The following is a 15,071-nucleotide window of genomic DNA, read 5'->3' as shown; positions in this document are numbered from 1 at the left end:
GGCTATGTTACCTATACCCACCACTCTTCAACGTATCCCCGTCTTAAATGTTTCCATCTATGCCGATGACACCACTTTATGGTGTCATCCATAGAGGCTATCAGCAAACTAGAGGCTAGCAGCATCGCTGCAAAAAAAGCGCTTAATCTAAAGGCGCTGTGGGACGTTTATTGTCTTTGTCCGCGCGAATGGGCGATGAAAAACTCCTTATCTGCAAGTGTCGCTATGTCGCCACTTCCAGATGTCGTGACGTAGTAACTGCAGTAGACGACGCATGATCGAGAAGCTGGAAGAAAGTGCAGAAAGCCTTTCCAGCTGGTTTCATGCATGCGTTGTGCGTATATCTATAGAAGATAAACGAAACACATGCGCTATTATCGTATCTAGTGTCTTAAACATAGACGCCTCCCACCACTCCCTCGACCATAACAGATAACTGTCAGCACTTGAACGACATTCCTATCACCGGAAATATCTTTTCGCGCGCCGGATGAACCCGGGACCAGTCTGGTAACCACCCCTTCAGAGACCTCGACTATTTCATTCACGGACTAGCTCGAGTTGGTGGCTGTTCTCTTACAGAGCTGCCAAGTTCCACTATCTCGATTTCGCGCCACTCGCCACAAGGTGTGGCCACCCTTTTGTTGACCGTCTCGTCGGATCTTCAACTCGCTCAGTAGCTTTTAAGCATAAGCCCTGAAGAGACGTACTCCAACATTCTTGCGCATTATGAAGAGCTTCGTGTTGCTTGCCCTGTTCTGCGCTACTGTGGCCGCAGATCCCGCCTTCCGGTCACCTAACGACGTCGACGATGTCATCGTCGAAGGTTCCAAAGCGTTCTCTCTTCTCCTTCCCGCCATCGCGTTGCCTTACGCAGTAGCGTTAATCGCCGTCCTGGTGCCCCTGGCTAAGGCCTTTGTCTTGGGCGCCATGAACGTGCTTAATCTTCCCTTCGAAGTGCTGGTGGCCCTTTACCTGCTCCTGTACGTCGCCCTGTTCACGTTCCCGCAGTTGGAGTCTCTGCTCAAGGTGACCTCCGTCTTCACGGCGAGGTCTGAGTCAGCAAGGGCAACGGGAGCGACCAATGTGCCGACGAACTTTCCCGCGGGAGAGGCCGTGATGAAGTGGGCCCGAAATTTCGTACCCGAATCGTGGATGGCCTCCATTATGTCAGCGACGGCTACAGTCGCGACCATGTCTGAGGCGACCACGACGGAAAGTGCACCGACTACTAGAGCGACGGCTGAGCCCGCCATCAGTACGCTGTGGTTTTCAACGACCGAGAAGCCAGAGGTGTCGCCCTTGACCTCGGAAGCTCCTGCGGCTGGCACGTCAACGAAAAGCCCACCCTTATCCCAGAAGCCGAATACGTCTTCCGAGTGCTCTTCGTTCCAAGTATGCGACTCTGTATCGCGGCTCGTCAAGGATTACCCCGTGAGCCTCATGCTGATGGGCTATTTAAGGTGAGTTGGCCTATCTTTCACTGCTACTACAAATTTTGAACGGTCCGATAAAGTGCGGATGAGCGGCGCATATGAAATTGCTGTAGGGTGCCATTGTAAGTGTATATGTTATTGTCGGACCACTAACTTGCTGCATGGTATGCCACTGTCTTTTTGATGGCGTCGCACGCTAACATTTCGCCACTGTACAGTTCGGCCTTAATTCGCTTAGCCTTCCGGTGTTTTAGCGGATTTAGAACTGCACGTCCTGCGCGACGCCGTTATTTTACGAACATCACTTGTACTTTCTTGCAGCATTTTCCTCTGCTTACGTACGCTATACAGATGCTGTCTCAATAGTGCAATATTCAATTTATCAAGTCGTTATCGATGCGCGGTTTTCCAATTACTGATGCTGTCTCGACCGAGGGCTTGTCTCGATAGGCCGTTTCTACTATGGCAATCTGATCTTTTAATCGAGTTCACTTGTCATTTGACGTTTCCATATTTCATGGTTGCCGGGATATAAACACATGACCTCACGTTCTGATGCCGGAACTTGAGGGATTAGGCACGATGCCAACTGTGTAGGCGCGCCCTCACGCCACGCCCGCAGCTAATCAGAGCCGTTTCGCTTCCGCCGGGGAGGGAAAAGGGCACGAAAGGGTCTCACGCGCTCTGCGCCGACTTTGTTTCCGTTCAGGCAGGAATAAAGATAAAAAAATAACGTCAGGCACGCAGACACCAAGCTTCGCTTGCCCCGATTTTCGAAGAGTTTCCGAATTTTCTTTTATTATTCACCATGTCTTCCTTTTCTTTCTTTGCAGTGATTACCTCAAGGGGCTCAAGTACGAACGCGCTGTACGCGAAGGGATGGCCGACCTCAACTGCACTTCAATCTATCCGCACTGTACGTTATCATCGGCACACTCTCATCCGCCGTTCGCACACGTGTGATAGACTGCGTAGACTTGCTGTAAATACTGGTAACGTGTACAGCAACTCAAGACAACCGGTGACGTGCTACGTATACCGCACATTTTAGTCATAAACGCCTATTTTCACCAGAGAAGTTACAACCACACTTCTCCATAGAAATACGCAGCAATAAAATATACGTTTTTACCACATGGCACATTGTATTCAAATCTCATTCATTTAGCGTACGCCTTGGCTGGCAATATGCGAAATAAATATCTACATCCCACTGCGCTATTAAAATTCCTCGAAAGAGCGTCGCTTCCGGGTCTCTCGCGAATGCAGCTTCGTCGCTTGCGATAAACACTCCTTAAAAGGCCCGTTGGTGTTTTCCTGGTGTCGTCCTCCGTTACGACAGTATACTAGACCACGGCCGCTGACTATACTCGCAGTACTTTTCTTGGCATTGAAGCGAAGGCTACAGAACCGAACTGCGTGCACTCCATCGCTAATGAATGAAGTCTCACAGTCACGTGGCAATTTTCTACAGGAACCACTTGGAGACAGGATTCTGCACACATCAGTGAGATGATTATATAGCTGTTTAAAGTTATACGTTATCATTCCGCGTTTTCGCGCCTGAGAAAGCCGCGCCATTTACGTGTACCTCAAGCGCCAAATTGGGTATGAGTCTTCGGTTGAGCGTCCGTCTCATTCTGCCTGCTCCACCTACTCGCCTGAAAAAAAAAAAAAAAAAAAAAACTTTCGACGAACTTTAGCCAAAAATGGCTGTCTAAGCAGGCAAATCAAATGCTATGCAATGATTGTGCCGCGCAGACATCACTTTCCGCGGTGGTACAAAACGCTGGCCGCACCACACTCCTTGGCGTATAAGTATACATGTATAGAAGCTCCGCCCCCGTAGATTTTTTTTCACTGCCAAGAAAGGTTGTCCACGAATATTGATAGCTTGCACGTGATCTCATGGACGCACAACATGGCTCCAACATAGTGGCTTAGATGTCGTCAAGGCAGTATCATCACGCGGCGATTAACCGGCGATAACACGCGACTATTGGGCCTCTGTGCATGAGTTACGAAGGAACCAGCATGCGCTGTACACTATAACACTAACGTGACACCACGAAGTTCGCGTCCCACCATGCTGGTGCTTCAACGTGGCTGTTTCAGTGACGTCAGCGCAAGCCAACCATAGGTTCTTCATGAGCACACATAATGCCCCAGTTACGTCCGAGATTGCTGTGAACTTGGTGCGCACTTCAAGGTTTATTTCTGAACGCGATTCCTGTGCAGTGCATTCAATACACCGCTGTTGCAGCGATGTCACGCATGTGTTCAGGCTGCACTGCATATGCGGTGGTGTGAGCGGAGCGAAAGACGGATGACTTCAAGCTGCAGCTGCGCTGGAAAGCTGAAGCACATGACTCGTGTTCTAGCGAGGCCGAGCATGGGGAAATAACGCTATACTATTTTTCATGTGTGCCGACTATAACGCCGACGATTTCTCGTCACTCTCATCTACTCAGCCACCTGGGTGCGCTCTCCAAACACAAGCGGCTTGCGTTTGTCTGCTCCTGACGTGTGTGGATAGTCACAATACCTTATATATGCGACGCCTGCCGCGCAACTGGCGACACGCATCATGACGTTGGCGTGTACGTAACGATGATTCGTAATGCGTCATTTCCTACGCTGAATGGGCTAATTAGTGGTTCACAATCACGGTACATGCAGCGGAAAAAATTACGCCATCTCCCACTAAAGGGTACCATGTGGAGATGCGAAGCAGCGCATGGAAAAGTTCCGTTCATCACGGGCACCTTGCCCGATGTTAGTACACCATGAATTCACTGTAGTTGCTGCTGCTGTTACTGGTCCCGAACTCTTGTTGGAGCACGCCACACGGGTTCATCGCACGTCTGCAGAATCTCGTTCCCCAACGCCATCCCGTGAGTGCTGAGAGAGTGTAAGGGGGAGAGGCCACAGAGTCTTACCCAGCCCCTTACACAGGCCCGAACGCGCTAGCGCGTGCCAGCAAAAATGGTTTTGTCTGCGTTACGCCAAGCTAGAACAGCATACGGCAGCCCCGGCCCCTAAAGTGCTCTGCACGTATCATCATCAAGACGGTCGAAGAACAAGACGAAGAAGACTTCTCCTTGGCACGAGCGCGCGCTCAGATGGCAATGCTAGGTGGTAGAAAGCGGACGGTCGCCAAGGGACGGACACAGCCCCGAGCAAAAGCTGCTTCGAATCTAAAAAATTAAGACGGGATCGAAAAGCAACCAGATGGTAGAAGCGAATACTTCCATCTGACACTTTTTATTAACAGGAATGTCGTAATATGCGTATGCGCAGGAAATTGCATGAAGCTATTTCACATGAACAGTCAGTGCACTGTTCTATGGCGGTGTCGCACGGTCACTTTGGATTGCGTCGGGCCAGATCACGATCAAGTTTATTGACTCTCTTATTCACAGGCTGCACAAGGGAATCATTCGCTACAGAGAATTTTGTTCCCGATCAGCCTCAATCGCAATCAGCTGCGTGTTAGATTCAATTGAGCCTCTTCGCACAAGTCTCGTGTGCCGAGGCGTTGTTCGCTCGGCCTAGAAACAGATAATGATCTGCAAGCTGCGTCGCCCCGACACCACGTACGCGCATCTGCGTCATTGCAGTTTTTTCATAGAATTTTAGGATGGAGTACACAAAGGGACTGTGTTGCCAGTGTTTGATATCGGCGAGAAGCAACGAGATAGAACGAACTGGTGAGCGCGTGATCGCGCAGATAAAGCTGGGAAGGCGTATCTGTCTTTAAGTAAACAGCACAGCAGATGATGATCGCGCATGATTGTGCTTAGTACGCTTGCGCTTCCGTAGCATATCTCCTCCCTTGTCGCCGATTTCAGGATACACAATGTGCTAGGTCCAACGCTCGCGCGATATTATTATAAAATTGCGAGGCTGGCCAACTCTTATAGCGTAAATCCGCGAACGTACGGCTGCATAAAAGCTGATGCATAGGCGTGCGCACAGTGGGGGCAGGGGGGGCGGCCGCCCCCCCCCCCCTAATCACCTAAGAGGGGGGCGCAAAATCTGCTGCGTACATTGAACCTTCTAGTCACCCAAGAGGGGTGGGGGCGGGAAATCTGCCCCATACATTGACTTAATAGAGTGGGGGGGGGGGGCGCTGCGACGAACCTTTGCCCCCCCCCCCCTAATGGGGAGCCCTGCGCACGCCTATGAGCTGATGTGCAAATTACTTTACAGGTTCATTAAAAGGAGCCTGTGCACAACTTCACGCTCTCGCTCCACGTCACGCCGGTGGCGCCACCAAGGCCGTGCATCCAGTCTATATAGCTTGCGCAGGAGTAGTGGCACTTCAACGCGTGGCTTAGCGTCGACTACAACAATGTTCAGGCGCGCCCGGCTTGCGTTCTATTGAAGCAAACATCACACACGCGGGCCTTCAGTGGTGTTTGCCAAGCGAGCGTGCTCATCAGTAGGTGGCCTCCGCAAAGTGACCTGCGTTTACAGTAGCTGTTGGCTATTGTGTGAGAGCCCCGCCACGGTGGTCTAGTGGTTATGGCGCTCGACTGCTGACCCGAAGGACGCAGGATTGAATCCCGGCCGTGGCGGCTGCATTTTCGATGGAGGCGAAAATGTTTGAGGCCCGTGTACTTAGATTTAGGTGCATGTTAACCAACCCCAGGTGGTCGAAACTTCCGGAGCCCTCCACTACACTCTTAATCAAGTCCTGGCTAACGCATGCCCTGTAGGCGGGACGCTTCAAAACTCAAGAAAACTCCCGGCTATAGTAGGAATTCGAAAAGGAGTTAGCCGTGACAAGTGCATATAAAAAACGTGCACCCTTCACCGCCGCCTTATAGACAGCATGCAGTATTAGTGGCGCGTCGGTGTGGGCCGCGTAAGTGAGAATTCCGGCTACAGCTCAGCGTATGCTCCCGCGTGTTATAACTTGTCTGCGCAAGCGTCGGTGTACACGCATGCGCCGACAGCGTCAGCCGCAAAGGCGAGCTATGCTGCGAGGAGGTATACGCATGGAGCTAACTACGCACTCTCTCTTGCGTGCGTGAGAGAGAACAGGGGCTGCTACGATCTCCGTTGCGCTCCGCTTCTGCTGTTTTTGCGCAGAGAAAAGAAAGGAAGGAGGTAAAAACGAGAGTTCGAAGATATTGTGCGATAGGAAGGGGGTTGCGTTTTTGGCACGAGTGGTTAGTTTTAGCGCATTCCACGAGAGCGGCGGATGTTTAATAGGTTGGTGTGGTTTGTTGAGCGTGCCGCGTGAGCCGGTACTCGGCCGCCATGGAAAAATTCTCTTATCTCAATATGAAGGGGGTGTTGCGAGGACATAGCGACATCCCCTTGCACGTGAAATGGCTACACGCAAGCAGTTGCAGGATTACACGACGCTTTCGCGCCATTTCTGTCACGCTGGTGCGCACACTGCGCACACAGCCCGGCGCATCGTACCCGCCTGGGTGAGTTCTTTCTTCACATATATGCTCGTGCTGTTAGCGTTCACATTGTTGCATGCTTGCGCTTATATATATGAATGACGGTATTGAGCTGCCAGAATATTCTTTTGACGGCTTTTGAAATAACTATACGAGCTTGCGTACGAGTAACTATACGAGTATACGAGTACTTATCTTTGTTGTAATCGTCATCCGTCTTTATAGTCGCGCACGTGTTGTCGTGCTGGTCGCATTTATTGTGAACTCTCATACAGTTCAGACGCTTTCGTCGCTCTTGACAGGTGTCACTGAGAAAATCACTTCGTGTTGCTTGACAAGCTGTGTAATTTTAGCTCTCGCATGGCTTCTTATCTTTCGGCTAGCAACTGTCCTCTGCATTTATGGTCAAATATACAATGCGGCAATCAAAGGAAGCATATTTTTGCTAGCAGTTGAATGATGTTTAAGACATCCTTTCATAATAGGTCGTTATATTTCGCATTTACATTTCTTTGATTACCTTTGGGAAGCGGAAAAGTTTCTCCGCAATCAAAAAGTAATAAAACTGCACTTACGAGCACCGAAGACGTTAGTACCGTTTCATTGGATCAGGCGCTCATAGATACGACTAGCGGTATCTCTTGTTTTTAACGGGAAAAATCAGCAATTTGACTTTCTGAATAGCGACAGTCTTTAAAACGAATTTCGCTGCCGAATTTCTAACAAGTTTTAAAGCCAGCCTCATTCATGCTCGTGAATCATCATCAGCCTGTCTACGCCCACTGCAGGGCAAAGGCCTCTCCCATGTTCCGCCAATCAACCCGGTCCTGTGCTTTCTGCTGCCACGTAATACCTGCAAACTTCTTAATCTCATCTACCCACCTAATTTTCTGTCTCCCCCTCACGCGTTTGCCATCTCTTGGAATCCAGTCAGTTACCCTTAATGACCACCGGTTATCCTGCCGACGTGCTACGTGTCCGGCCCATATCCATTTCTTCTTCTTGATTTCAACTATGATGTCCTTAACCCCCGTTTGTTCCCTGACCCACTCTGCTCTCTTCCTGTCTCTTAAGGTTACACCTATCATTTTCCTTTCCATCGCTCGCTGCGTCGTCCTCAATTTAAGTTGAACCCTCTTTGTAAGTCTCCAGGTTTCTGCTCCGTAGGTAAGTACCGGTAAGATGCAGATGTTATATACCTTCCTCTTGAGGGATAGTGGTAGATTACCATTCATGATTTGATAATGCTTGCCGAATGAGCCCCAGCCCATCCTTATTCTTCTAGTTATTTCACTCTCATGGTTCGGCTCCGCGGTTACTACCTCTCCTAAGTAGACGTACTCCTTTACAACTTCCAGTGTCTCGCCACCTATCGCAAAGTGCTGTTCTCTGCCAAGATAGTTCCACATTACTTTAGTTTTATGCATATTAATTTTCAGACCTACTCTTCTACTTTCCGTATCCAGTTCAGTAATCATGAGCTGCAATTCGTCTCCCGCGTTACTCATCAATGCAATGTCATCAGCGAATTGTAGGTTACTGAGATACTCTCCATTAACTCTTATCCCTAACTCTTCCCAATCTAGGGCCCTGAAAACCTCCTGTAAACAGGCGGTGAATAACATTGGAGAGATCGTGTCTCCCTGCCGTACGCCCTTCTTTATTGGGATTCTGTCGCTTTCTTTATGGAGGACTATAGTGGCTGTGGATCCGCTGTAGATTTCTTCCATTATGTGCCCCTTCAATGATTTCTGTGGTTTCGGGTCACATTTGCCCATTGGTCTTATGCAGTGCCAAGTCAAGTGTGGACAAGTACATCAGTGCATCATGCACCAGCTGTGGTGCCTGTGAAAACTGCTGATCTCGATGAAGGTAAAGTAATGCGTCGTATGTAATTAGACTTTAGCTAGTTGATGGTATTTTTTTCTCTCATCCATCATTTCATGCGATGCAACAGCGATATATAACCGTGGATGCATAAAAGTATTGTTGTTTTCGTTGGCAGCTTATTATTTATGTTGGATTGCTCATTGTTAATGTTATTACAGAGAAGTGAAGTTCATACAGCAGTCGTAATGAGGGATATAATTGTTGTTCATCCTCGTGATAGTATACACAGAATATGAATACCTTTGCAGGTGGCAAAAACCTTCTGACACAAGAGCCAGGCGCAGTTTTATCGAGCAACTGGCAAGGAGCGCACACCTTGCAGGTTTTCCAGCAGCAGCAGCAACACCGGCCGTGGCGTTGTTTACAATGCCGTAACTGAGTACACGAGCTTTCTTTTTGTGTTTTTTATTCATTTTCTTTTTTTTTGCTTTTCACTCCCATCTAAATATCGCCGCCGCAGCCGAGCATTGACCTGCAGCAGCGAATTAATTTTTAATCATGCATTGGCTGCTACCATTCAAATATTCGCCGTGACTGTCATTGACCTGGTATTGAAGAAAATTCGTTTGCAATATTGTGCTGTTGCAATATTGTGCAGTATTGTGCTGTTGCAATATTGTGCAATATTGTGCAACCAAGTTTTAAGCCACGTTTGCCTGCCACTTTATTTAGTTAACGAATGAATCGTGAGTCTATTGTAAAACTGCTTTCCTAGTACGTGATTCTGATCAAATTGCGACTATACTGTGGTTTTCACTTGCAGCGGACATTCAAAACAGAGCTTCGCTTTTAAGAAAAACTGGAAGTTTCATGGAGAAGTTCAACCAAGTCAAAGTCATACTCGGTGTATTTCGTGGAGATCGATGGGTATTTATGAGAAAATCATGCTAAGCTTTTTCTCATAGCTGTAGTAAGTTTATGGTTAAAACACTATTAAAAAGCTTCATTAGCAACTTCTGAAAACACTTTCATATTTGTAACTTCTGTGACGCTGTCTACACAAAATTCGTCAAGGTGTATAACAGATTGAAAACTTCCGTTTACAGTTTTTGTGTGATGGGCGAAAACACCCTGCAGGTAATCTAAGAACACAACGTCGCATGTATCCTCTGCTTTTCTTTTTTTTCCCGTCAGGATGACATGACAGCAGCCCGCCCATCGCCTGACCGCAGAATTTGGAGGGAGTACGACAACAAGGCGTTCTACTGCGATCAAGTGCAAGAGAATGTGAAACTTTCGGTTGGCACACTTCTAGAGAAAGCCCTTATTTGGTGCTTGACGATGTACTATATTAAGGACCTCACATATCCAACTGTGTATTCTCAATACTTCGCCTTGTGCTGAGTATAATGAACCCAGTTGTTTCCCAGGTGTTTTAACGGCAGGTAGCTGCTGAAGACATTGACAAGATCAAAGGTATTCGTTAAGCACCTAAATATATTTGTCCGAAAAAACATCGGATGGCACGTTTATCGTTTCCTTCAGCGCTGAGCATTGCTTTTAGCGCTGTTTGTATTTTTTACAATAGATACTTATTTTTACACGTGAGCAGTACCTGTTTCTCACATGCTTATACACGCTAGACACAGCAGGTACTGTTGAACTATGAAGCTGGTATGGTCCGTCAATTCATTCTCAAATGATTCCGCTGAACGGTACATTTATGGGGAACGCGGTGCGTCCATGCTTTAACCACCGCTACTAAAAAAAAAAAACGATGCGAATTTTTATACGCACGTCTAAACACACTGCATGCTTATAGTTTCCAAGCTCACTGTTAATGGTCAATCTAGGTACCCATCTAGGGGTAAATGAGCGCAAAAACGCTATGTGTAATCTGTTCACGTTAAAAAATCCACGTGGTTAAAATTAGGCAGTATTAGAATACGCTACCCAGAGCTTCGTGTGCACAATTTCTTGTGTTTGTTGCCACTGCGCATCTGTCAAAGACTAGACACTTGTGTACGCACGTTACTTTCCGAATACAGTATAGCGTACGTGCCCAGCCATCGCAACGTCTGCGTACACAATTCTAAAACTCTGTTAGCCAGCAATCAACCCCTACACGGCGTGCCACTTGACGTCAAGGGAGTCCGCATTACAGATGCCGCAACCTTACTGCTTTCTTGGTTCTTGTGCATGCCACAAACACACAAAAATAGTAATGAAGACGCTGGATAGGATCAATGCGGGATTAGTGAAGAGTCATTCGTCCTCAAGTGGACATAAGTGGACATAAAATAGGCTATAGTAATGATGAAAAACAAAATGCTTCCTTGGACAAATGCTCGAATCGTTTGCCGTGAAATGTATATATCTAATTTAATGCTCTACTATTAGTAACCGCATGCTGTCGAAATCAAATGCAGGCAGTAGAGCTTCCACGAGGTGTTCTAGATTTCGCAATACCATTCACTCTTTTCTCCTAAATCCGTGGTAGGCAATGTCTGTCAGGAAAACAATATTTGCATAATTAAATTAGCATCCTCTGGAACGTACATATGTGCCAGAGCGAAGTGCGCACGCCTGTACCTCGTAATAACATCGCCGCATTGGCTAAAAAAGTTCAGAATTCGTTAAACACCCTCATGTTCGACAAATGGCCACTCTACGTTAACTTTCTTACGATAATATGTCATAATTTAGCAGTTTCAGTTCCTCGTAACGACTGCCACACTGAGGCGCAGCCGTTTTGTATGTGCGCAATAAAAAAAATCTGCGCAAACTCTGCAACACTAGAACCTATTACTCGATGGTGTCAAATTCATTTTCCATTAATGCACAACTCTAGTATGTTCTGGATTTCTGCTGTACGCAACGCCTCTCAGTAATCCGCACATAAAAAATAAGTGCGTGTATACGTAAAACACTCCAGAAGGCTATCCCATGCACTCTAGCACAACAAACTAACATTCCCCAGTCGCGTGCGCATGCAAATGCAGCTGTGTGGATGTAGCTCGTAAATGTTTGCGTGTTCAGCCGTAATAATCACGGCGAGATTTGTCAAACATTTATTAAAAGGTGATACTTGTACACAGTTAGGCACTGCATGCCCATGAAAGTGCCGTTCGCACCAATACTATACTTAGTACAATGCATGGACTCGGGCTTCCAGAAAATGTTTCAGTAAACTTATGTGAAAAATATAGCATCATCCAGTGTGATTTTAGCGCGATCTCGGCTTTGAGACGAGTATGAGGTGATTTTAATAGCGCGGCGGGACCGTTATATCAGCGTGAATCTAGAAGTTCTAAAAAAAAAATAGCCACTGATGGAGACGTAACAGAACGCCACAAATATTTCTGCGATTGGTGCTGCCGGATATAAGATCCAGTCCATGTTAGCATCATATTCCTGCCTGCGCACTGCGCGCCTGAGAACGGTAAACGGCGAGCCGCGTCTCCAGCGTGCAAAGTCCAATTCACGAGTGCGAAGCCCAATTCGCGCGAGTGGCGTCCAACATAAACGGCATTTCCTCCGGGGCGCAGTCCGCCGAGCGACCGCGTAGCTGCATGCATTCAGCGCCAGCTCCTCGCTTCCATGGTCGACGCAAGTGCCGGCAACATTTTTCATTGAAGCTAAAATAATGTCTAGCGGTATAATGTCATTCATTTGAGGGGAAGCGGCGTGCACTATCCAACGTTTAGAGCCAAGAGGAGTTCCTTTACAAGTGAAGTTCATCTGCAGTGCGTGCACGGCGTACCGCACCTGCTCGGGCGTGTTCGCATATTGTATATATGGCTGACAATACCACGATTATGAGCGCATGTTTATCTCAGTGTGTAATTATTGCGGGGAGAGGGTCGAGCCAACGACGGTAACAGGCAAAACATCCTGGCATATGAGCGTGAGCGGTTTGTTCTGAAGCACGGTCGACTACGGCTTCGAAATAAACTGAATGGGCTTAGTGACGATATCGGCTACCGGCCTGGTAACCCTCGGCGGTGAAGCGGCCAGCGACAATACTGAGAACACGGTGATTCTCCGTCGATAATCGGCTACGTCGCTGTGCGGTTGCCGTGGATGGATTCCGAGCACACGTTCCACAGCAAGCGAATCTTGACGTTGAAAACTCGTTCAGTCCACGAAAGGCAACAGGCTGACGGCCAACATGAATAGAACTCGAATATTGTGCACGCCAAAATTCTTTAAATGTCACTGAGGCGCCAGTGCTAAATGTATGCGGAACAGTTTTATCTTCTTTACCAAGCTCGCAAATTCGCTTGAAGCATGCTCCCAGCAATAACTTGAGTGACGCCGTATATAGCTTCACGAATGTCATTTAAAAAATATCACCTTACGTATCAGTGAACGCTACATGCATAATAACGACCTCCACTGCACTAATACGCCTGACTGCTCGTTGACTCGCCTGACTTTCCTCGTTGGAACACCAAGTCAGCCAACTGGGAACTGTTCCGAGAAAGCACATTTTTAGACGGAGATGACATTGGTGATTTTAATATAGACGATGCTGTGGCATACCTAACAGCTTTTATTATTGACGCTGCAGTGAAATGTATTAAGCAAACTAACGGAATGACTAATAAGCGTCGCATACCATGGTGGAACGACGATTGTCGGAAAGCGCGCAATAGTCAAAATAAAGCTTGGAGATTACTCCGAAATTACCCAACGGCTGAAAACCTCGTCGATTTCAAACAGGTTAAGTCACAAGCCAGAAGAACGCGTCGTCTTGCAAAGAAAGAAAGTTGGAATAGGTACATCTCCGGTATAAATTCTTACACCGACGAAACGAAGGTTTGGAATAGGGTAAACAAGTTAATGGGTCGGGAGTCACACCCCCTACCCTTGGTAAATAGCCGAGGTGAGAGCCTGGAGGAACAGGCGGACTGCCTAGGTGAACACTTTGAATATGTCTCAAGTGCATCACACTATACAGAAACGTTCTTAAGATTCAAAGAACGCGAAGAGCGGCAGCCCCTTAAATGTAAACGTCCATCCAGTGAGGCTTACAACTGCCCATTTACATTAGCTGAACTTAAGGCATCTCTTGCGTGCTGCAACAACTCGGCGCCAGGTGGCGATCGCATAATGTACGAAATGATCAAGTATCTTCACCCCGAAGCACTAAAAACACTCCTAACCCTCTACAATACCATGTGGGCAGCTGGGTATATTCCATTGCTATGGAAAGAAGCGATAGTCATCCCGGTACTTAAACAAGGCAAAGACCCGTCCTTAGCCGCCAGCTACAGGCCAATAGCGTTAACAAGCTGTCTATGCAAACTATATGAGAAAATGGTAAACCGGCGCTTAATTCACTTTCTAGAAAGTAACAGTATACCAGACCCCCTTCAGTGTGGTTTCAGAGAGGGGAGGTCGACAATAGACCACCTTGTTCGCATAGAGACATACATCAGAGATGCATTTATTCATAAGCAGGTTGTACTTTCGGTTTTCCTAGACTTAGAGAAAGCGTACGATACCACATGGCGATTCGGGATTCTACGCGATCTTGCCGCCATGGGCATCCATGGGAACATGTTAAACACAATTGAAAGTTATCTGTCTAACCGAACCTTTCGCGTAAAAGTGGGAAATGCTCTCTCTAGATCATTCACCCAAGAGACTGGTGTTCCGCAAGGGGGCGTGCTTAGTTGCACACTCTTTCTTATAAAAATGAACTCTCTGCAGTCAGTAATTCCAAGCGCGATGTTTTATTCCGTGTATGTTGATGATGTGCAGATGAGTTTCAAATCATGCAATATGTCTATCTGCGAACGACAAGTGCAGCTTGGAATGAATAAATTCTCTAAATGGGCGGATGAGAATGGCTTTAAAATAAACACCCAGAAGAGTACTTGCGTACTTTTCTCCAACAAACGAGGGGTAATGCCACTACCAAGTATTGCGATCAAGGGAGACCAACTCTCTGTCAGCAGCGAGCATAAATTCCTGGGAACCACTTTAGATTCTAAGCTCACGTTTATACCCCATATTAAATATGTAAAAATGAAATGTCTGAAAGCGATGAACGTCCTAAAGCTTCTATCACGTACAACATGGGGTAGTGATCGAAAGTGCCTCTTGAAGTTGTACAAAAGTCTTGTCTGGTCGCGCCTTGACTATGCCTCTATAATTTATCATTCCGCAACGCCAAGTGCATTAAAAATCCTAGACCCCGTCCACCATCTGGGAATCCGACTTGCAACCGGTGCTTTCAGGACAAGTCCGATCCAGAGCCTCTATGTAGAGTCGAATCTGTGGTCACTTCACCTACAGCGATCCTATAGTAGTTTCATATATTTTATAAAGGTACGCGCAAACATCAAACATCCTTCTTATTCAACTATAAACGATA

At 47.2% G+C, this 15,071-nt stretch overlaps 1 protein-coding gene across 1 annotated transcript; it reads left to right on the top strand.

Annotated features, from left to right (window-relative positions):
* Positions 1-467: 467 nt before the first annotated feature.
* On the top strand, positions 468-2,565 carry LOC119393399 (uncharacterized). Its single transcript, XM_037660392.2, has 2 exons — positions 468-1,463; positions 2,270-2,565. The coding sequence occupies exons 1-2, from the start codon at positions 730-732 to the stop codon at positions 2,397-2,399; spliced, it is 864 nt and encodes a 287-aa protein (XP_037516320.1). The 5' UTR covers positions 468-729; the 3' UTR covers positions 2,400-2,565.
* Positions 2,566-15,071: the final 12,506 nt, after the last annotated feature.

Source organism: Rhipicephalus sanguineus, chromosome 5 (assembly GCF_013339695.2).
Source record: "Rhipicephalus sanguineus isolate Rsan-2018 chromosome 5, BIME_Rsan_1.4, whole genome shotgun sequence".
NCBI lineage: Eukaryota > Metazoa > Arthropoda > Arachnida > Ixodida > Ixodidae > Rhipicephalus > Rhipicephalus sanguineus.
Note: the sequence above shows the minus strand (reverse complement) of the source record. Positions and strands in the feature narration are given on the sequence as shown.

Coding starts and splice junctions, on each gene's coding strand:
- LOC119393399 (XM_037660392.2), top strand. CDS start 730: ATGAAGAGCTTCGTGTTGCTTGCCCTGTTCTGCGCTACTGTGGCCGCA. Junction 1,464..2,269: donor ATGCTGATGGGCTATTTAAG/GTGAGTTGGCCT, acceptor CTTTCTTTGCAG/TGATTACCTCAAGGGGCTCA.